The 23,985-nt window shown below is 43.6% G+C and overlaps 4 protein-coding genes across 4 annotated transcripts in view; 2 read left to right on the top strand and 2 right to left on the bottom strand.

Annotated features, from left to right (window-relative positions):
- The window catches only part of atg16l2 (autophagy related 16 like 2), a 125,811-nt gene that overhangs the window by 76,869 nt on the left and 24,957 nt on the right, over positions 1-23,985 (top strand). The gene's annotated exons all lie outside the window — the stretch shown is intronic.
- LOC102796405 (olfactory receptor 52K1-like) lies at positions 7,850-8,803 on the bottom strand. Its single transcript, XM_006781940.3, has one exon. The coding sequence runs from the start codon at positions 8,801-8,803 to the stop codon at positions 7,850-7,852; it is 954 nt and encodes a 317-aa protein (XP_006782003.3).
- Positions 11,191-12,135, top strand: LOC102796112 (olfactory receptor 11A1-like). Its single transcript, XM_006781939.2, has one exon. It carries the CDS (start codon positions 11,191-11,193, stop codon positions 12,133-12,135), a length of 945 nt encoding a protein of 314 aa, XP_006782002.2.
- LOC102795815 (olfactory receptor 4B13-like) lies at positions 16,963-17,889 on the bottom strand. Its single transcript, XM_006781938.2, has one exon. It carries the CDS (start codon positions 17,887-17,889, stop codon positions 16,963-16,965), a length of 927 nt encoding a protein of 308 aa, XP_006782001.2.

The raw sequence follows: 23,985 nt of genomic DNA, 5'->3' as shown, positions 1-23,985 counted from the left end.
CCTACTCTATCTGCTTAAGTATAACAGCCCTTTGTTTAGGTGGACTGCTGGTACCAGCAGGTCTGGGGAGTCTTCACAGGTTCACATCTAGAACCCCCCCCCCACACACACACACACACACACGTACATACAGACTGGTACTCTTTGTTTATATGCATGCCTGCGTAAGACGTCATATGTTAATGAGACTATTGTAACCACAATAAAGAGCGGTGCTACGGGGGAGCTAACTGAGAGTGACTGGGGTTCGAGCGTGAGGAACGGCGCTCGTCACAGTTCTCGCCCTCGTGCATGAGCAACACAAAGAGCTCTGGTGACTTGTGTCTTGCTTTTGCCGTTGTAGTAGAATTGTCTTGGTGTTCCAGCAATAGGCCTGTGCTACACAGACCTATCAGTCCCATTCTGGTCTAAACAACAGTATTCCAGTACATTTCCACTAAGAGATTATCTACTTCTACAGACAAGTGGGGCCGAGAGTGTCCTACATTTCTATCACTAATGGGCACTGTCACGGTCTGCGGAGACAGGCCGTGCGGTGGTGTGTGTGATGGACCCAGGTGCGTACACAAGTGAGTAGACGGGAGTGAACTTAACAGAAAGCGAGCCTTTATTATGGCTGAAGACAAAGTGTACAAACAAAGCAGGGATAGCGTGACTAAACTAGACTATAACTAAACTGGGAAAACTAAAACTGTGACAAACTAAGAAGACTCAGAGACTATGATGATCACTGCAAAGACTGACCGTGAAAACATGGAGGTGAGAACACAGACGACGCGACACTGAACACAGCAAGACTGAGGACTAAATACACACATGAGGTGATCAGGGGAAGTGGAGACACATGAGGACACAGCTGAATAGAATGAAACATAATCACAGCACAGGGGAGAGTAAACCTAAATGCAGTGAACAAAGAACACCAGACTCTTTCAAAATAAAACAGGAAACCCAGAGACATGAAGATAAATCATGACATGAACTTAACATTACCACAGAGACATGAACATTGACAGGTAGATGCACGAATCAGGGAGACTGAGTACAGGGGGAGATGACAGAAACAACTAAGAAATGAAGGACTAAATAGCCACCTAGAAATTAACTAGATCAAAAATGGATACAAAAATACATAAAACTCAAACACTGGGTCACACGACCCAGCCCATGACAGACACGTCGTCTAATGGATCCACTAAATACTACACTATATGATTATATGACACTTGGGTTAATAGAAGGCATAGCATTAAGGTGTTTCAGATAACTTCATTTTAACATAGGTCAGGGACTGTCCAATTGTCCCATATGGAAAGGATATATATAAATCTTACAAAGTTTGTATCTGTTTTGTGTGAAACTTGTATGAAAAGCATAAAAGAGTGAAAACAGATACAAGATCCCTTGAAAAATTATATAAATGAAACTTGTATGTTTTGAATACTTCCTAAAACAATATATGAAAGTACTGAGAAAGTGGCCACTTTCCGACATTGCAAAATTGGTATGGCCCAGATCTGGCCCACACAATGTGCTTACACATGGCCCACATATCGCAAAGAATGACGGCCCTTTGGTGGCCCAGATCTGGTTTGCCAAAGGTGGCCAGGCCTGTTTTCTATAAGCCTGGGCCACATAAACCAAACCACAAATGAGAAAAGATATGGCATGCCATAACATAGACAGTGCCACCTATGCCAGGCCTGGCCCATATCTGGATGACATACGTCTTATCATGCCAGAAGTCAGCCAGCAGTGCCTGCTTGATACCAGATCCGGGCCAGACCTGCTTGCTATGTGGGATCATGAGTAAATCATATAAGCCTTATATGATTCACCGTATGAAGCAAGCTAAAGCTGATGCAAGTCTTTTATAAGTTTTTCTATTTCTTTTCCATATGGGGTGATACAGTCTAATCTGTTATTAGACTCAATTGGCTTCTCTCAAAATGTAAAAGAACCCACCCACCACTTTAATCACACTCTAGATCTTGTGTTAACATATGGCATAGAAACTGAACATTTAACAGTGTTTCCTGAAAACCCTCTCCTGTCTGATCATTTCCTGATAACATTTACATTTACAATAATTGATTACACAGCAGTGGAGAGTAGACTTTATCACAGTAGATGTCTTTCTGAAAGCGCTGTAACTAAGTTTAAAAATATAATCCACCCACTGTTATCATCTTCAATATTCTGTACCAACATAGAGCAGAGCAGCTATCTGAACGCTACTCCAACAGGTTGATTATTGGACTGGACTCACCCAGGCTGCTACCTCACAGTCTGGCATCACTTTGCCTGCTGACAAAGTAAGACATACAGACTGTTACTGGTCGGTTATTCATTCAATTCTCTGAACCATCCTGACTCTCCTCTCCCTCTGTTTCATTGCCCTAGACCACCATCTCTCAGCAACCTTTTTCTTTACAAAAACTGGAGCTAAATAATGATACTCTTCCGGAACTGCTGACGGGTCTGGGGAAGAGGCTTGTTCAGTAGGACCAGTTCAATTCAATTCAATTCAATTCAATTCAATTCATCCATCTTCATCCGCTACTCTACTCTGAGCCCCTCCCGGATGGCCGAACTTCTCACCCTATCTCTAAGGGAGAGGCCAGCCACCCTTCGGAGGAAGCTCATTTCTGCCGCTTGTATCCGCGATCTCGTTCTTTCGGTCACTACCCACAGCTCGTGGCCATAGGTGAGGGTAGGGACGTAGATCGACCGGTAAATTGAGAGCTTCGCTTTTACACTCAGCTCTCTCTTCACCATGACGGACCGGTGCAGCGTCCGCATTACTGCAGCTGCAGCCCCAATCCGTCTGTCGATCTCCGGCTCCCTTCTCCCATCACTCACGAACAAGACCCCGAGATACTTGAACTCCTCCACTTGGGGCAGGAACTCATCCCCGAACCGGAGTGGGCACTCCACCCTTTTCCGGCTGAGGACCATGGCCTCAGATTTGGAGGTGCTGATCATCATTCCCGCTGCTTCACACTCGGCTGCGAACCGTTCCAGTGCGAGCTGGAGGCCCTCACCCGATGAAGCCAACAGAACCACATCATCCACAAAAAGCAGAGATGAGATTCTGAGGCCACCAAAGTGAAAGCCCTCCGCCACTTGGCTGCACCTAGAAATCCTGTCCATAAAAATTATGAACAGAATCGGTGACAAAGGGCAGCCCTGGCGGAGCCCATCACCCACCGGGAACAAGTCCGACTTATTGCCGGCAATGCGAACCAAGCTCTTGCAACGGTTGTATAGGGATCGAATGGCCCGTAGCAATGGGCCAGACACCCCATACTCCCGCAACACCTCCCACAGGACACCCCGAGGGACACGGTCGAATGCCTTCTCCAAGTCCACAAAACACATGTAGACTGGTTGGGCAAACTCCCATGCACCCTCAAGTATCCTTGAGAGGATAAAGAGCTGGTCCAGTGTTCCACGACCAGGATGAAAACCACATTGTTCCTCCTGTATCCGAGGTTCGACTAGCGGACAAACTCTCCTTTCCAGCACCCTGGCATAGACTTTCCTTGCTTCAGCCACTGCCCGAGCCGCATTCCGCTTGGCCTGTCGATACCTGTCGGCTGCCTCCGGAGTCCCACAGGCTAACCAAGCCCGATTGAACTCCTTCTTCAGCCTGGTGGCTCCCTTCACCACAGCTCAGCCCCTCACTTTACCCGAGTGTCCAGAACATATGGTCGCAGCTCCGGTGATACGATTACAAAATCGATCATCAACCTACGGCCTAGAACATCTTGGTGCCACGTGCACTTATGGACACTTTTATGTTCGAACAAGGTGTTCGTTATGGCCAAACTGTGATTTGCACAGAAGTCCAATAACAAAACACCGCTCGGGTTCAGATTAGGGAGGCCATTCCTCCCAATCACGCCCCTCCAGGTCTCGCTGTCGTTACCCACGTGAGCAATTCAATTCAATTCAATTCATATAGCGCCAAATCACAACAACAGTTGCTTCAAGGCGCTTTATATTGTAAGGTAGAGCAGCGGGATTTTGTTCGGTGTAGCAGAACGCAAAAACTGTTCAGGGCACAAAGAACCGTAATTCTACCCCTCTCTCAAACAATCTGAGGGTTATGATGTTTAAACCAAGGCTAGCCCAACACCAATCCGGTGTGGGTTGCATTGAAAAGAAAAAGAATGATATGTTCAGTGTGATTACCGGAGAGGAAAAGAGTGATGTCCTCTGTGCAGTGTGTGACTACTGCCAGCGGGCTACCGTTGATCGTTGCTTCCCGGTGATGACTCTGGTAGACGCATCACCGGGAAGCCTAACTCACAGGCTAGTGGCTCGTCCAGAAAACTTTGTTCTGCACCTGAGTCAATCAAAGCACTGCATGGGTGAGTTAGAGAACGAAAGATTAGTTTAGCAGAACAACTTGGGTGGGAAACAAAGTTAGCAATGGCGCCGGTCAGACTCCCCACACTCAGTGGCGGTCGGACTCTTTTACTGGTGTGAGAAACTTATCTGAGAAATGTCCCTTCATAACATGCCGACCCAGGACCCAGGACCCAGGAGTGGAGATTTAGAAGGAATAGACAGTGCGTTTTATTTAAAGTGATAAGAGTTCAGTGACAGTTCAATGTGCAAGCTGTCCCAGATTGAATCTGTGCACGTGATTCCTTCTCGAGCAATCTCCACTCTGTCGTATGTCATCCAGGTATGGGCCAGGCCTGGCATAAATGGCACTGTGTATGTGATGGCATGCCATATCTGGACCGATTCTGGTTTGGTCCATCTGGCCCAGGCTCATAGAAAACGGGTATGGCCAGGATCTGGCATCAAGCTTGCACTTCTGACTGACTGGTGTCATGGCAGAGTGTAGGTCAGGTCTGGCAATGATGGCACTATTTATGTTCCTATTTACCTATTTTAGTTAGAACACCCAAATGCCATGTTGCAATACTAATCTGCTATGGTAGCCAACATTTCAAATGCAGGTTTGACAGGTTTGTGAGTATACACTTTATCCAAAACCTAGGTCTGCATGTGAAGACTTCGAATGTAGTTAGGAAACACTCAGTTTAGAAAAAGTGTGTGAATGTGGCATGCTATACAAAGCACTTTGAGTAATCTGTGAGAGTAGTGCTATATAATAATAATTCGCTGTCTGAACCAGGGGCAATTTGAGCCCATTTTGGGGGTGCTCCAGTAATGCGGAAGCTGTACTAGTATGTTGTGGTGAAAAGAGAGCTGACCATAAAAGCAAAACTGCCAATTTAACCAGTTAGTGTATGTTAAAAATCACAAGTCCCAAATGCTTTCCCAACTTCCCTACACCACATGTATCCTGTGAATTTGTTGGAAATGCTCAGAAGTCTACATAACACCAGTTACACCAGAGCTCTGTATTAAACTTACGGAAATGGAAATGCTAAGATGCTGGAAAATTGATTTAGAAGCTCCGCCATCAGATCATGATGAGGAGGAAGGAAGAAGACCCCAACAAGAGAGGATACCCCCAGAGTATCTACAAGACTACAAAACCAAAGTTCTTGGCAAGCCCCTGAAGCAACCACGAAAGGGTGCCTTAATTGTTCCAGACATTTCAAAGCCTCATTTAATAAGAAAGGAAGTAACACAGCGGAGGGGTTTGGTAAGAGATTTAATTAGAGTTGAACAATATAAACACAATCTATCATACCCATACGTATACAGAGGAACCCTGCGTTCAAAAAGCATGGCTAAAAGCAAGTTATTTCGGACTCTTAATTAAGCCAGGGCTATATGGGATCCACAGTGTAAAGACAAAGGGCTCCTCGGTGGCCCACTGAACATACGCAGCATGGCCTCTAAGAGGGAACAAATGGAACATCTCCCCATTAATTCAAATGTTGATTTCATGGGACTTTCGAAAACTTCTTCACCTCTTTTCAGCCGACAGCAGCCAATTGCTCACCGTTAAACAACTACTACTTTTGACGAAACTTCAGCTTGTTCAGGTTTTTCAGTTGACTGTTTTCCTTGGTCAATATTTTTGTGAATTTATTGCAATTGTGCAAAGTTTTATGATTTCAGCAACTTTTTTAATATGGACTTCAGCTTCGTCAGTTGTCTTCAGCAGCCCGTTCATCCTTTTCTCCGTTTTTGGGCAGGTGAAGAAGTATAGCTTCTTCACCCCTTCACAGCAGACACTTCAACTTCTTAACCCCTTTACAGCAGACACTTCAACTTCTTCACCCCTTTACAGCAGACACTTCAGCTTCTTCACCCCTTTACAGCAGACACTTCAACTTCTTCACCCCTTTACAGCAGACACTTCAACTTCTTCACCCCACCCACCCCGCCCCCCTTTTTTAGCAGACACTTCAGCTTCTTTTGCATGCTATACATTTACTCTCTCATCATATCTCTTTCTGGCATGACTCCGATTTGGCTCATTGAGATGAGCAGTGTCCCGAATTCGACAAGTGGCACAAAAACAAACCAATGGAGGCCCAGTAGAGTGCAATCAGATGAAGAGTTTATTAAGAACACACGTGCGGGAAGAAGTACACAGCATCACATCTGCGGACTTCTTCTGCCAAAAATACACAGAGTTTATATATCATCAGGGTTTGATGCCCCTCTTGCGTTCTATAACATATTTTTGTATTTCTAAGAACATCATTTGCATCTTGTACAGACAATGAGACAATTTTTAGAGCTAAGGTCAGACACAGAAGTTCCTCTTTCTAACATCTTTTCCCAAATATGGCGATGATTTCAGGCCCTGGAGGTCCCCGTGGTCCTCCTGTTGACCCATCTTCTGTCACCTGTTACTAAGTAAACTCAAATGCCACAGGTTGCAACAAGAAGCTGAATACATTCAGGCCTTCACTCAAGCCTGTTTCTAGATTATATGTACTATATGTGTTTTGTAAGCGTGTATGCAGTTTTAACCTTCTGTTGCTCTAAGTCACCTACACAATAGATTGCCTGGATATTCGCGCCAAACAAAGCTTGAGACCTTTAATGACTGAGCTTTAACTCTTTACTGAGCACAAAAATGCAATGTATAAAATGGTCTTAGCTGTAGCTGTAATAAGAAGGTTAATGTAAAGTCAGCAGGTTTTAATAAACATCTTAATGCAGTATCAATACTATAGATTATATCATTAATGATGCAGAATATATTGTAGCCATAAAATAATTTCTTTACTTCCACAGCAGCCAGCCTGAGACTGGGTGGTGCATTTTCGCAGGAAATGCAACTTTTTATAGTTTTACTTGAAACGTAAAAGAACATTTGATTATTATTTTTCATTATATTATCTTCCTGGTTATGAAATTAAATAATAAACACAAATTAAATAATTCTGAATTATATTTTATTTATTTTAATTGACCATCAGTTGTTGAGTATATTCAGACACTGGTACATTTTTTTCCCCAATTATAATGCATGTGGAAATTTTTGTTATCTGGACCTCCTTAAATTTTAATTGAATGCCGCTGACCTAAAGGGGCATTCATTCAGTCTAACTTTTCCTTGTTGGATCTAATGAATGAATAAACATTTTTCAATTAAACAGATTCTTTAGTGTTCCTTTCTTTGCTTTTGAACCATGATCTATGTGCCTTCTTCAGGATGGATTTGAAGAAGGAGAGAGCTCTTTCACGGTTTTAGTTTTTGCACGCTCTAATACAAATTAACACATCAAATTCAACATGTACTAGCATCTTGTGATAATCCCTAGCCATAGGAGTGGAGTACACCTTTCAGTTCATTTTAGGGTTAAGAATAGAGCATCTCGAATAATGGCCTGCTTGATGAGGACTTATAAAAAACTGAAGTTTTCATGAGGGAGCTGGGGAGTTGGCCTTTTGATAATCATTTCTTAGTAACTGGGCCCATTTGGCAAATGTGACAGCAAGTCAGTCTCTTGAGGATGTGCTGTCGGATCTCATTGGTCCTAATGCCGTAGACAACTGGGTTGAAACAGCTGGGAAAAAGCAGGTACATGGTGCTGAAGAAAACTCGACTGGCTGCAGGGAGGCCGTTCCTGATCCGATATGACAGGAAAGCAGTCAGAGCCAGAATGAGGCTGACTGTGATGACCATGATGTGAGTGATGCAGGTGTGAAGTGCTTTTACACCTGACCCGCTGGACTTCAGCACAGAGCTGAATATCACCACATAGGAGGCAGTGATGAAGACAAAGTCAAGAACAGGAATGAGAAACACGGCCATCAACCCCACCAGGCTGTTGATGGTGGTGCTTCCACAGGCCAGCTCCACCAAGGCCATGTGCTCACAGAAACAGTGGTTTATCACATTTCTCGAACAGAATGGCAATTTTCCAGCCAGACATACAAAGAGTGTGATCATGAGAACATTTCTCACAACAAGTGGTAGTAAAAATGCAATGAATCTCGATAAGATCATGTGATTGTGGTAGTAAAGGGGTGTGCAGATGGCAAAGTAGCGATCCAGAGCCATCCATACCAGCAGAGTGGACTGAAAAGTTCCAAAAAAGTGGATGAAGTGCATCTGAACAAGGCAGCCGATGAGAGAGATCCCCCTCCAGTCGAACAGGAAGCTCAGCAGCATGTGGGGAACAAAGAATACAGGGAGGCTGAGGTCAATGCACGCCATGCTGGCAATGAGGATGTACATCGGCGAGTGGAGGCTTCTCTGTGAAACGATCACGTACACCAGCAGGGAGTTAGCAAAAAGTGACACAACAAACATGAAGGAGAACGGGATGAAGAGGAACGGCCTCAGCTCTCCGAGTTCACTAAAGCCCTCCAGGAAGAAATGTGTGTGCAAAGAGACGTTCTCCATGCTCCCTCTTTCCTAAAAGGTTTTCAGTTCAACCAGCCTGAAAACAAAGAGAAAGAAACCTTTAACCTCCACCGGTTAATTAAACCTCCATTTGGTGATATACAAATAAAACTGAACTGAGTGTATTTAGACAACATTAAAGAGCAAACAGCATCACTGAGATATTAAATGTTGTCAATGATGATCTATTAATACTCCACACTACAACACACATCCTGTATGAAACTCTTCAAGCTGTTAAGATGAATCATTAGTTATGTTGTGTTGCTCCATGTGCTAAGTGATGTCCAGGTCCAGTTGTCTGCTCTGTAACATGCATTGTGTAAGACATGGTAGCAGTGAATCCTTTCCTCTTGCGGAGCTTTGTCCACTGACAGGGAAAACAGAAATATTCGAGGGGAAGCACAGACCTACTTCACAATGGCTTGGTTTTACTTGAAAACAACCTGAAAACAGCAGCATTCAAAACATTTTTAAGCAAATTCTTAACATGAAATATTGTCAGCATCATAGTGAAAAGAGAGCTGAGCTCGAAGAGAGACAAACCTTAAGCAGACATGAACTCAGCAGTGCAGTGAGATAACTTCTTGTCTGCTTAACAGCAAATACCTGCCAGAGAAGAAATATAAGAAATGAATGGCATGAAACTTTTCTATAATGAGATGTGAGAGGGCTGGATCAGGTGACCCTGAATCCTCCCTTAGTTATGCTGCAATAGACGTAGGCTGCCGGGGATTCCCATGATGCATTGAGTTTTTCCTTTCCAGTCACCTTTCTCACTCACTATGTGTTAACAGACCTCTCTGCATTGAATCATATCTGTTATTAACCTCTGTCTCTCTTCCACAGCATGTCTTTATCCTGTCTTCCTTCTCTCACCCCAACCAATCACAGCAGATGGCCCCGCCCCTTCCTGAGCCTGGTTCTGCTGGAGGTTTCTTCCTGTTAAAAGGGAGTTTTTCCTTCCCACTGTCGCCAAAGTGCTGCTCATAGGGGGTCATATGATTGTTGAGTTTTTCTCTGTACCTATGAAGCGCTTTGAGGCAACTTTTGTTGTGATTTGATATATAAATAAAAGTGAATTGAACAGGAAACTGTTCAAGCTTGGGTAAATTACACACAATGAGACAGAGGATGCAAAGCTAAACATAACACGTGAGACGGAGGACGAAGGTACCTTCAAAATAAGAGAACCAAAGCAAAATATGGTACACACAGACAGGAGACTACCAAAGTAAAACAGGAAGTAATGGAAACATACACACAGAGGGGCAGACAGACAAACAGGGCCTGTCTCAATAGCTGTGTCCCAATTTAGGGTCTGCATCCTTCGGAGGCTGCATTTAAAGCCCAATTACGTCACAGTGACGTGACAAAGGCTGCCCCAATTCAAAGCCTGCTCCAAATGTGGCCAAAAATCTGTGCTTCCCCAAATTTGAAAGATTGGAGGTGCATCCTTCCTGCCCCTACCCATCCTACAATTCATAGCGCGGCGGTGGGTGTGGATAATTTTTTCAAAAAAAACTGGCAGATGGCGGAATATTCAGTACTTACTTTTAAAACTAAGTGCTGAATATTATGTCACTTATTTATGTGCAAATGTTTAATAATGAAGAACATTAAAACATTACTGTTGGCCACATGTCGGGAAAGTTATGTGACATTAGTGACGTTTGTACTAACTTGGTTTTAAAGCCTTTACTTCAAAATATACGCCGTTCGATAGTCGACCTTAATCTTACAGAGAATGTGATGATTTTCTGGATAATTAAAGTCAGTCATGTATCCACAAAGGCTAGGCTGCACATTTATCTTATCTTATTTGACCCTACTTGAGAGTATTTATATATTTTTGCATTTAAGAAAATGTTTTATTTAAAAAATTGAATCTAATAATGACACGTGAATCCAAATGGTTTGTTTTGTTTCTTTTTGACAAATGAGCAGTTAATTTTGAAAGACCTGTATTTTTTTTTTAAATCAATCAATTACTAAAATAATAGATAACTGCAGTCCTACTATGAACCACTAAAGAATATTTTTATGAAAGCACAGTAAAAAGTATGACAACGACCATGCAACATTCAGCATTTGTTTGTTAATAATAAAACATGAATATTAACCAGTGTGACCTTTCATAATGAGGTCACACTGTGGGCGTCCTCTAAACGTTTTAAAGAAGCAGAGTTTCAGCGACTCCAGCAGGCTGAAGCTGACTCAGACTCACTGAACGTTTCAGGCTTTGAGTTGTAACTGGTTGTTGTTTCAAATTTTAGTTCTACGTCATGCAAAACAAACACAAGTTTGAAAGAGCTGCCTTACAGCTTCCAGTCAAGTCAACACCAGAATGCAAAGAACTGTTTTTTTGTGTGGACAATAGTAACTGAATGAAAAGAAGGCTCATGAAAAACTCCACACAGCTTTCAGATTTCATACTTGGTGCCTACTTTGACGGTGGGACTTTCAGGTACTTATATTTCACTATTGTCATGTCTCTGTATGTGTTTATATTTGGATCTAACCTCCTGCTGATTGTGGTTATCTGTGTGAACAGAAGCTTACATGAACCTATGTACATGTTTCTGTGCAGCCTGTTTGTGAATGAGCTGTATGGTAGCACAGGGCTGTTTCCGTTCCTCCTGCTTCAGATCCTCTCCGATGCTCACACTGTTTCTGCTCCTCTGTGCTTCCTGCAGGTTTTCTCTGTCTACTCTTATGGAAGTATAGAGTTTTTAAACTTAGCCGTCATGTCGTATGACAGGTATCTTGCTATCTGTTGTCCTCTGCAATACAACGAACTGATGACATCTAACAAAGTTACTAAGCTCATTGTAGCGATTTGGTCACCACCACTTCTTGTGAATTTTCTGACACTGCCTTTGATCGTTCCTTTAAAGCGGTGTGGAAACATTATAAACAAAGTGTACTGTGACAACCACTCCATCGTGAAGCTGGCCTGCTCTGACACAACACTGAATAACATCTATGGACTCACTGTTAGTGCCTTGTCAGTCTTTGGGCCTTTAATTGTAATCCTGTACACCTACACGAGGATCCTGAAAGTCTGTTTTTCTGGATCCAAACAGACGCGACAGAAAGCCGTCAGCACCTGCACGCCTCACCTCGCCTCACTGCTCAACTTCTCCTTTGGAGCCTGCTTTGAAATACTGCAGAGCAGATTTAACATGAACAGTTCACCAAATATGTTGAGGATATTTCTATCACTTTACTTTCTAACATGCCCACCAATCTTCAACCCTTTAATGTATGGACTGAATCTCTCCAAAATCCGTGTAACATGTAAAAATCTTATAGCACATATAATTTGTTAGTATGAACTAATACATTTTGAGATTTTTCTTTATGTTATTGGACCATTTTATCTAACTGTGTAAGTATATAATGTATTATAGTATATAATATACTATTATAAGTGCTATAAGTATATTTACTCATACTGAACTCCAACCTGATTTAGTTTTGTTAATACAAACTCAGAATTTATTGTACTAAAGTAAAGCTGTATGAAGATTCTGTGTATAACTTTAAATTGTTTATAGGGTCAACAAAATTTAAAAGCATTTTTTTCACAGTCCTGGTGACACATTTTTAAAAGATATATTTTTACAAAATGACTCCTGAGTTCATCAAAATATATTTTAAACCTAAATTAAAATGTACGTTTTCTCCTTTAATCCTTCCTGTCGTGTTCGGGTCAAATTTACAACTTAAAACACTCATAAATATTGTGTTTTACATCTGATTGCCCCAAGGCCTTATGACATCCTCCACACTATGCACTTGAACATATAAAAGCGATCAGCACCTCTTTCAGTGAATTTTGAGTGTTTTAATCAACTTTGTTACACCTGTGGCGTTCCCAGTCAAAAGCGATCGCCATAGGAAATGAATGGGAATGAATGGGAATGAATGGGAGTGGACAGTCAGAGGAGAAGAAGCACGTTGGATTTTCATGAGTGAACGGAGCTGCACTACCACTGGCATCTGGGGAAGAGAACACCATTGGGACTTTTTCACATATAGAACTGTTTTTGGGGCACGGTAAATAAAATGTGTCCAGTCAATGAGAGACCGATGCCCGGGTCCTGTCTTCCCGCTAACCTTGACCTTTCAGGGCTCTAGAGTGAGACCAATTTTTCAATGGTGCGACTAAACAACATCCTAGTTCGCACCGGTGCGACCAACTGTTTGAGTAAAGAAAGTCTCCGTGTGGTCAACCACAGACACACATTATGCCCCTATCGTGGTCTAAACCAATCAGATATAGTCAATGGCGGGACCTCTCTGATTGGCTAGAGAGAGGTGAGAAGCTTGAATGAAGCGATAAAGCTCAAAAACTATTTCAACAACCACCAAACAGCAAATAAGAGCAGGTAAACGGATTCCACACAAAGACGCAGAGCGGACCGACGCCTCAGAATCAGCGTTGTCTCTCTCGGCTTTCTCACCCGGCGGACCGTACACGGACACGCCGTTGGGGCTGACCCGTGTCGGCGGGTCCGCACTTTGTGTTTCCGTCTTTTTTGCGCTCGAAAAGTGCACATTTACATCACAGTGCACACTTAAAAACTGCGGTTTTAAGTGATGCGGTTGAAATACAAGTTGGCAAAAAGTTGGTCTAGAGTTTTAATAGTAGTAGTATAAGCTTTGCTCAGTAATTAAGCATTCCTGATGAACCTCTGTCTACACAATCATGTTTAGCCAGTTCAGCCATGAGCTCATAACCCCCCCCCCTGCACACGAAAGACATTGAATAAAATATTTCTGGTGGCCTCCAGTGGATAAAGATGTGTGTCATGAACCAACAGGTTCGCCCAGGAAAGTGGACCCAAAAGTGCAGACAGGTGAGGAATGCTTACAGTGACATTTATTTAAAAAAGGTGGTCTAAAGTGACAAGGGGGCCCAAAAAGGTTGGTTGCAGGAACGAGGAAGAGGTCAGAGAGCCGAGGGAATATTCTGTAACAGAGGGAGAGGTAGTTAAAATCGGAAGAGAAAACTAGAGCTTAATAACTAGAAACTGGAGAATAGTTCGCCTTACTGTGCCAGTCCGGGTTAGTATCACTGAGGGGAGGGGAGAGAGGTCCGTGGAAAGCATCTGGAGGCTCTCAAGCTGAAGCGTGGAGGTTAGAGGGCAGGTGGGTGAGCAGGCTGGGAGACAGGGACTGTCCCAGTAAGGTGAAGCCAGGGTTGAAACTCCGCTGAATGAAGGGAAGACAGGAATTACTCCAAGAGATAAATCACACGAGGAAAACCACGAAGGGAAACGTCATTTACCACCAAGAAGAGTAGAACAAACTGGAGCCGGTTGAGTCAGCTGAAGTAGGTCTCCCACTGATTGCTTGCAGCTGAGGCTCAGTTGAAGCACTGCAAGGGATGGCTCAGCAGCCACAGGAAACCCCCTCCATGTACTCCCACGGACCACGACAGCGTGAGAGAATATGTTTCAGCCTGCACCACTTGTGCCCAAATTAAGAGCCAAGCTCAACCATCGTGGTCTCCCGCAGCCACTCACAGTCCCACACAGGCCCTGGTCTCACGTCACACTTGACTTTGTGACCAGTTTACCTCCTTCAAATGGCAAGATAGTAATTCTCGATATAGCTGACATGTTTTTCAAGGCTGGTGATTTCCTAGCCCTGAACCTTAACGCTGGGCGCTAAGGTTTGTTTGAGCTCTCTGCTCTATTCCATAATCCTCCTTCTAACACACGTGCCCAGGGTAGACTATGTCTTTTTGAAGCCTCCCTCGAGTACTTCATGTTTCCAGCTGTGGAGCAGGACCTGGGCTTTCCCTCCATCCATCATCTACAAAAGATTAACTGAGTATGGGAATGCACCAGGGTAGGGCTGTTCGATATAACGATATATATCGGATGACGATATATATAAAAACGTCTATCGTTTCATTTTACGCTATTGTTTGTTTCGTGGTGTAAAATAAACTGTTTACAGCAATATTTTCTCATCGTTTTGATGGTCACTGTAGTGGCTATATTCATTTCTTAAAGTTCTCTCTTTCTCTTATATTTAATATAACCACACTACGGGCGGATAAGCGCCTGTTTTTATGCATTGTCGTTAGCAACAACGATGGTAGCACCACCGCGTGTCCGCTTGTTTATTTTCCACGTAAACCTTTCACAATAAAGCTCAAGATCCTGTTGAGACTTTTCAAAATAAACTGAATCATGTGAAAGAGCAGATTATTTATGGATGAGAAGTAAAAAAGAGCCGCCAGGTGCTAAAAAATAGACCTTAGACTCAAACGTTAGAACAGGCTTTTCCCCGCAGCACGCCGTGTAATAAATACAACAACTGTTACAACTTACGTCTAAAAATGTATCGTTTCATGCATCGGTTAAAACACTCGACTCCAGCTACATGACGCGCAGCTGGAAACACTTCACACAAGTCGAGCTGCCCGAGATTCACAGACTTTACAGAAAATGTTACATTTTTGTGATTCATATCGTTATCGGACGATAGATGTCTTATATCAGGATATGAGGTTTTGGTCATATCGCACAGCCCTACACCAGGGTACTGTGGCAACGCACGGCTGAGCAGAACCATTACCTGCCAGATCGGAGGGACCTGGCCTCATGGTACACACAGGGTCAGAAGGTCTGGATGTCTGCAAAGGTTATCACTTTTATTTTCTAGGAAATTAGCCCTCCGGTTCATATGAAACATCAGTGCTTAGTCCTACAGTGTTTAGTCTCAAACCGACTGCGTCTCTGAAATTCGTCCTACATTCCACGTGTCCCAGATTAAGCCCTTCTGGTGCTCTTCCCTTACAGTCATCTTCTTGTGCATTAATCCTTTGCACTCACAGTTTTCTTAAAGAGTTTTTACAAGAATTAGCTTATTCCTCCACAGTGTGTGACACAATCATGCTTTACAAAGGAGTTTTCTTTCTCTAGGCAATATCAAAGCAAGTTGCTTAACTGCAATTTAAACAAAAAGAGTCCTGTAAGACTTTCTGTGTTTTTTTTTTACATGTAAGACCAAAAATACTCTTTGATTTTCAAATGGTAAATATACTGGCTCTTATACAGCCCCTTTCTACTCTAACTGAGCCCACAAAAGGCTTTACACAACTGGCCTCATTCAGTCATGAACACCTATTCACACAAGCACCTTTTTCTATGTTCTTTCTATCATAAGTGAGTTCGAACATTTCCACCAGTCTTGACAAAAACAGAACTGAATGAAAGCATGCACACTTAGACATTTATTGGGGAAGATGATGTGATATTATATGATATAATAATAATAATATAATATATATTGTTATCTGTAAGTGAGCTCATCCATCTATTAAACATTGCTTTCTCCATACAGCACGGCCATGGACACCAGTGCTGTTCAGATCTCTCTTAAAGCTCTATGAACAGTGGGCAAGAGGGAGGCCTTATCTTCTTAGGAATTACTCAAGGTTCGTCTTTACATCCACCAGGTGACTGGAAACCCTTCTGAGAATTTGATTACCATTTTTTAAACACCCCAATAGAAAATTTTCTAACATTTGAAAATGTAATATCTACTTTTGTAAATGTTCCCTATTAAGCAGACAGAGTGACCCTAGTGTATGTTGAGAGATTAAGGAGTGAACATTCAGGATGAGACTAGCAGTGATGTAACCATACTGCTGGTTAGGACATGATAAAGTTGATAAACAAATAATAAGGTTACCTAGGCAACTAACGCCTCGCATGTTTACTACTAATTGTCAGTCAAAACATGATGAGCAAACAGCAATTTACTTTATGTTTGTATTTTAGAGTTTGTTGCTACGTCTCTCCTATGAGTATGATGATAGCCTTGAATTTCCTCTTTTTGAATTTCGACTGACTGTGGCTTAAAGTTCAAACTCTTCAAAGATACTTTTGCACATTTAAATCCTGTGGAGTAATGCTATGTCCAAGTTACTCAGAAATCAGATTTTTCATAGTACGAAACATTTTCTCAAAGATTGCGGTGAAGATCTAACTTCATTCAGTGTGCTAAAAATGATCAGGACAAGTAAAATACTGATTGCAATGCTGTCTCGTATACTAAAGTACAGACATGGAACATGCATTATGCACAACTAAATGTACATTAATGGGTAAACTGGGATGACAAAGTACACACAACTATTTTATGTTTGTTATCAGACTTTTACAGATGTTGCGGATTTTGGTCATTTTCAGGCCGTACATCACAGGATTGAAGAGCGGCTGGCATGTAAGAAAATATAACGATAAAAATATGCGCAGCATGTTTGGCACATTTTTCATATTAAATCTGCTCTGTAAAATTTCAAAGCTCGCTCCAAAGGAAAAGTTCAATATGGAAGCCAGGTGAGGCGTGCAGGTACTGACGGCTTTCTGTCTCGTCTGATCAGAACCAGAAAAACAAACCAGCAGAATCTTCATGTAGGTGTAAAGAATGAAAAGCAAAGCACCAAAGATTGTGCTGAAAGTAGCAAGGAGGCCATACAAGTTGATCACAGTGGTGTCTGAGCATGCCAACTTCACAACAGAGTGTGTGTCACAGTATACTTTAGAAATTGTGTTTCCACACAGCTGCAAACGTGAGGTCAAATATAACAAGGGAGCCATTGCAAAACAAGGATAGAACCACGTTGCAGCTATAAGTATGCCGATTTTTTTTGATGTCATATGTGTGTTGTATTGCAGAGGACAGCAGATAGCGAGGTACCTGTCGTAAGACATGATGGCTAAATTTAAATATTCTACAGCCCCATATATATGAACACAGAAAATCTGCAGGAAGCACAGAGGAGCAGAAACAGTGTGAACATCAGAGAGGATCTGAACCAGGAGGGATGGAAACAGCCCTGTGCTACCATACAGCTCATTCACAAACAGGCTGCACAGAAACATGTACATAGGTTCATGTAAGCTTCTGTTCACACAGATAACCACAATCAGCAGGACGTTGGAACCTACAATGAAAATATATAAAGCAAGAATAACAATGAAGCACAAGTTAGTTACAAGTCCTGTGTCAAAATAGCCAGTAAGGGTGAAAAAGGAGACCTGTGTGGTGTTTATCATGATTGTTCTTTGGATTTAGAACAATTGACTGGTTCATCTAAACATTATTAAACTATCTTTTGTTATAAAGTGAAAAATTAAATATGTTTAAAGTTGGAGTGAAATGGGCCATCATGCAACCTAAATGTCAACTACAAAGGAAGATAAGTGAGTGTAATAACACTGAAGAGTTTCATTTTCAGGCAACTGAAAAAGTAAATAAAGGTTAGTTCAGAAATAAGTCACAAAAGATTTGTGATGCTGTGTGGTTTTGATCATTAGCCTGCTGTGCTCTGGCTCCTGTCCCAAGTGAGCTTAAACTCTACCTCAGCTTCTTATAAAGCTGTAGTAGAGAGGTGTGTGTCTGTGTGTGTGTGTGGGGGGGGGGTGTTCTGGGGAGCTTGCAGGAGTGCTCACAGACATATTCAACCACGCTGTGGTACCGGCCTGCTTCAAGTCCACCTCCATCGTCCCCATACCCCATAACTCCAACCCATCTAGCCTCAACGACTACCGCCCAGTAGCACTCACCCCCATCATCACTAAGTGCTTAGAGCAGCTGGTCCTAGCACACTTCAAATCCTGTCTCCCCCCCACCCTGGACCCCCACCAATTCGCATACTGTCAGAACAGGAGCACACAGGGCTGGGTCACTCTTAACTGTCTGCTTAATAGGGTAACTGGGGCTGGGCGCTCACGTATGTACCCGCTCACTCCTGGTGGCCGATTGGCGGGGCCTGGCGCGTGTGGCCCGGCTGGGCCCCTTCCGGTGGGTGGGGTGCCCTCCGGCCTCTGGGCCTGAAGCTCGGTCCTCTCTGGCACAGCTGGCTGCCGGCAGAGCCCGCGGGCACGCCGCTGCAACCCCCTCTGGCCTCTGCTCCGTAGCTGCTGGGTGACCTCTCGTTTGGGGCTCTACTCAGCTCTTCCCAGGAGGGTGGCACGGTTCCCCCCCTTTTGGTGGTCCTCCTCGGGTCCTTGTACTCTGGGGCCTCTGGATATCTGGGGCCTGGATCTCCTCCATACCTGCTTCATGCCCTGGGGGACGGGGCTATGGCTCCCCACACTCCCTAGCAGATCGTTACATGGAGAAACCTTTGGAATACAAGCGTGCTGATGCACACAGGTGTGCACACAAACTACACCTTTCTTGGCTGCTGCCTCAAAGCACATTGTGCGCTGTCTGTCTTGCGTGCTGCACAATAGCGTTTAATATTTAGTATCTACTGCTAGCTAGTTTATTGTGATGGTGCTGTTTTTATTATGTTGTTCTTTGTTGTTTGTTTTCTCTTCTGTTTTTTTTCTCCATACAGGTGATCCAGATGTTTTGTTTGTTTTTCTTTCTTTCTTCCCCCTTTCTCACCATCTCTTCTCCCCTCTGGTTTTCTTTCTCTCCCTCTCTTTTTTTCATTCTTTCTCGCTGTCCTATCCCCCAGTCATGTCTGTCCCGTCTGTAGCAACCGAAAATAAAATAAATTCATAATTATAATAAAGGTCAATCAAATGGACCAAGGCCATGATGATCCACTTGGTACAATAAATCCGCTTGGCATCTTTCTTGGCCTTAAGACAACAATTCTGATGGCTAAAGATCCAAACGGGACACACAAAAAAAGAAATTATCCACATATCTCACTGATCTAAACTGCACTACTGTAAATACTGTATAAACAATCATACTGTACAATACAATAATTATAGTTCTACAACTGTTTACAACTGTTTATAACTTGCATAGTTCATATTTCATATTTCTGTATAGTTTTCATATTTATATCCTGTTCATATCCTGTACATAGCTTGTACCCTCATACCTATAACAGACCCATTTCTGTAATATATCTATATCATTGCTAATATATATTTTGTAAGATATTTATATTATGGCTAAAGCACTTCTGGATGGATGCAAACTGCATTTCGTTGCCTTGCATTTGTGACATGTGCAATGACAATAATGTTGATTCTATTCTATGCTATTCTCCTTTCCTGTCACAGCTGGGCAGCAGTCGTGTGGTGGAGTTAAATGAGGACCCAAGATGCAAGAAACGGCGAGATACAGGTTTATTATTATTTATTTACAAGGGGTAAAATATACACAGAAATGAGGGTGGCGAGGACTGCACGAAGACACAAACCTAAACTGGGAAAAGCTACTGGGAAAACCATTAGTGCAGCCTGTGTCCTGATGTCCGCCAAGGGTCCTGGAGAGCTCAACCAGTGGTCTTCTGCCTCCACTGCAGGGTCCGAGGGGCCCGTTCAGCCGTCATCAGTTTCTGCTGGAGGGTCAGAGGAACTGCTTCAGTGCCACCAGATCCTCCATCTATGGTTTCCACACCATCGCCTGGCCCTGCCTCATCTGGTCCTGCCTCGCCCGGTCCTGCGGCTGCCACGCCACCATCAGGTACATGTCCTGTTTGGACGGCACACATTGCATAGCCGTCTCATCCATGTTCGCCACGTCAACACTGCCGACCACTTTCCAAGCAGTTGGCTGGACATCATTGTTGTGCCGCTGCCATCCGTGCGGCCGGCCCCCCTTTTCCCCTTGGCTCCTGTGCTGTCGGCCTCTGGGTCGACCCCCTGAACTATCTGTGAACTGTTGCTGAGCTCCTGCGTTTCTTGTGGATTTTTTGTTTTGGACTCAGTCCCTCCGTCCTGGTCGCTCACCGCCCGCCATTGTTCGTCCTGTATCCAAGGTCTGACTAACGAACAAACTCCTTTCCAGCACCCCGGCATAGACTTTCCCAGAGAGGTGAGGAGTGTGAACACCCTTATCGTTGGAACACATCCACCACCACAGTCGGCCATTCAAGTCTGCAGCTCACCGCCTACGCTATACACAGTACAGGTAGACCACAGCTTTCCCGTCCTGAGTCGCCTGATATTTTGCCAGAATCACTTCAAGGCAGTCCAAAAGTCTTTTTCCATGGCCTCTCCGACCTTCTCCTACACCCAAGTTTTTGCTTTAGCCACTGCCCAAGCCATGTTCAGCTTGGCCTGTCAGTACCTAACAGCTGCCTCTAAAGTCCCACAGGCCCGGCTGGATTCCTTCTTCAGCCTGGTGGCTCCCTTCATCTCTGGTGTCCACCATTCATTACCACCATGACAGAGACCAACTGCCTTGTGGTGTAGAGCTCAGTGTAGCAGCTTCGGCAATGGAGATGCTCAACATGGTCCATTCCGACTCAGTATCCCCTGTCTCATTGGGAATGCTCTTAAAGCTCTGCTGAAGGTGTGTGTTAAAGAGCTCACGAACCAGGGTCTGTGCTAGGTGTTCCCAGTGCACCCTCACTATACATTTAAGTACACCAGGTCTCTCCAGCATCCTCCCCCGGCATCTGATTCAACTCACCACCAGGTGGTGATCAGTTGACAGCTCAGCCCCTCTCTTCAACCAGGTGTCCAGAATTTATGGTAATATGATTACAAAATCAATCATTGACCTGCGGCCTAGGAGGTCTGTCAGGTTTATATTGTGGATTGTCATTTATGCTTAGAAATATTTACTCATATATGCTTAGAGTTTTATAATCGATTGCATAATGATAGGATGTCTGATCCTTAGCAGTCTGCAAAGACTCTGTGTGTCTCCCAGAGCACTCTGGCATGCACACACATCTTAAGGTCATGAGAGAGGTCGTGCCTTCTCTTACTGATTTATGGTATAGGAGGACACCTACTCTGTATCTGCTTAAGTATAAGTGCCTGTTGTTTAGGTGGACCGCTGGACTCCTGGCACCAGCTTTGGGAGTCTTCACAGGGTCACATTTTGACCCCCCTCTCTCTCACACACACACACACATGCCTATACGTACACACAGACAAGGTACTCTTTGTTTACATGCATGCCTATGTAAGACGTCATATGTTAATGAACTTATGCATATTCATGTAACCACAATAAAGAGCAGTGTTACGAGTAGGGATGGGTATCGTTTAGGTTTTATCCGATACCGGTGCCAAACCGGTACTTTTGAAACGGTGCCGGTGCCTAAATGGTGCTAAAACCGGTGCTTAAAGAATGGAGAACACAAAATTGGTCCAAAAACCTCTCATGTTCAGCTGTTTTTTTGTAAAAAGATAACAAGGTTAGCCTTTTCTGCAGCTATGGGGCATGTATGGTATCACTCTTTGCTGGAAGCAGTGCTTAAACAATGGAAAAAACACAAACTTTGTCCAAAAACCTCTCATGTTTAAATGTTTTCCACTTTTTCTTTGGTCATTTTAGCCTTTTTGGCCAGGGTGAAGGGAGCATCTGCCATCAAACAAGAAGACAGCCGCATGTAGCTATGATGGTGTTTGCTAGTTTACCTTACATGCATTAATGTAATAACGTGGTTGGCCTACTCAACGTAAATTACACACGAACAACATTAAGCTACTCACGCAGAGAAGAACGGCTGCTGCTGCATCATCATCCTCATCATCTCTGCTTCACTGGCAGGGCTAGGGCTACACACGCAGTAGATGTGCACGGTGTGAGGTCTTGCAGCAAGCTAAATACGGCGCATTTCTCGGCTTTAAAAAAAAAAAACGCTATGCGTTGCCAGGTGTTTTATCGGATTTGAGGTGTTACCTCCTTTGCACAGTATCACAGTATCATCTTAAAGCACTTGTTGCAGGCTGCTTAGTTTGCATCTTTTGCTGTGAAGTACAGCCAGACTTTTGACCGCTTCGCCTTGGGCATTTTTAATCTGTAGCTCTGCTCTAAAAGAACTTATGTACCTGGACCCGCCTACTATCCTCGGAAACGTAAAATGATTGGCTAGAATCTAAAGTGTATCACAGCTCAGGAAAAAAAAAAGCACCGAAATAAAGCACCGAAATAAAGCACCGAAATGTGCGCTGCTTTTCGGTCTGGTTACTACCGTTTATGTCAGAACCGGTGCCATCATGGCACCGGATACCGGTACCCATCCCTAGTTACGAGGGAGCAGACGAGAGCGACTGGGGTGAGCGACAGGAACATGCTTGTCACAGTTCTCTCCCTCGTGCATGAGATCAAAGAGCTCTGCTTGGTGTGCCATGCTTTTTGCTGTTGTAGTAGAATTGTCTTGTTCCAGCAGTGGGTCTGTGCTAGACAGACCCATCAATGTCCCAGTGCCCTGTGCACTTATGGACACCCGTATGTTCGAACATGGTGTTCGTTATGGACAAACTGTGGTTTGCACAGTCCAGTAACAAAAAAACCCCTTGGGTTCAGATCCAGGATGCTGTTCCTCCCAATCGAGCCCCTCCAGGTCTCACTCTCCCTGAAAGTCTCCCAGTAGGAGAACAGTCCCCAGGTGGAGTGCCCTCAAGCACCCCAGGGACCCCAAGAAGGCTGGGTACTCTGAACTGTTGTTTGGTGCATATGCGAGGACAACAGTCAAGACCCATTCCCCAACCCACAGGGAACAAACCTTCTCATCCACAGGGAGAAACCCTGCAAGCCGAAGGGATACTAGGATACCCACCACAGCTCGCCCCCTCTCACCAAGGGCAATTCCAGACTGAGACAGAGTCCAGTGTCACAGTCTGGCTACAAAGCAGACTGTTGAGTGAGAAAGAGGACCCAAGTGCAGACACGCAAGAACAAAACTTAATTTTAACAGAAAACAAGCTGTTCATTAAGCCTGACAAAATAAATGCAAACAAAGGGCATGGGTGAAACTGAACAATAACCTAAACTTGGTGGACTAAAATTAAAACATGAAAAAACCTTAAACATGGAGACCTGGCATGGATACATAGAAAGACCTGGAAACATGACGTGAACTTAGCAGACGATCTGATGATGAATGACTGGAAACAGACTAAATGCACACATGAGGTGATATGGGGAAGTGGAAACATGTGGGGAAACAGCTGATATGAATGAACATAACATCACAGGAGGAGAGTAAAACTAAACACATGGATCGCAGAAGCACAATACCTCTTCAAAATAAAACAGGAAACTTAATGAGATGCAGACATGACAACAAGAGCTTGAGAACATAAGATGCACAGACACGACACACATGAAGGCAAAGGAAACTTAAACACTGGGGTTGAAGACCCAAGGTGATCTGAAAGATTAAACTACAACAAGGCAACCTAGGCAAAACAGAAATGAACTTAGGAAACCTAAAACTA

This window comes from Neolamprologus brichardi, chromosome 14 (genome assembly GCF_056152115.1).
Source record: "Neolamprologus brichardi isolate AB-2024 chromosome 14, ASM5615211v1, whole genome shotgun sequence".
In the NCBI taxonomy this organism is placed as follows: domain Eukaryota; kingdom Metazoa; phylum Chordata; class Actinopteri; order Cichliformes; family Cichlidae; genus Neolamprologus; species Neolamprologus brichardi.
The sequence above is the reverse complement of the archived record's forward strand: the minus strand, read 5'-3'. Positions and strand labels throughout refer to the sequence as shown.

What these genes read in the sequence shown, in the direction of transcription:
- LOC102795815 (XM_006781938.2), bottom strand. Translation starts at nt 17,889, where the DNA reads ATGATAAACACCACACAGGTCTCCTTTTTCACCCTTACTGGCTATTTT.
- LOC102796405 (XM_006781940.3), bottom strand. Translation starts at nt 8,803, where the DNA reads ATGGAGAACGTCTCTTTGCACACACATTTCTTCCTGGAGGGCTTTAGT.
- LOC102796112 (XM_006781939.2), top strand. Translation starts at nt 11,191, where the DNA reads ATGAAAAGAAGGCTCATGAAAAACTCCACACAGCTTTCAGATTTCATA.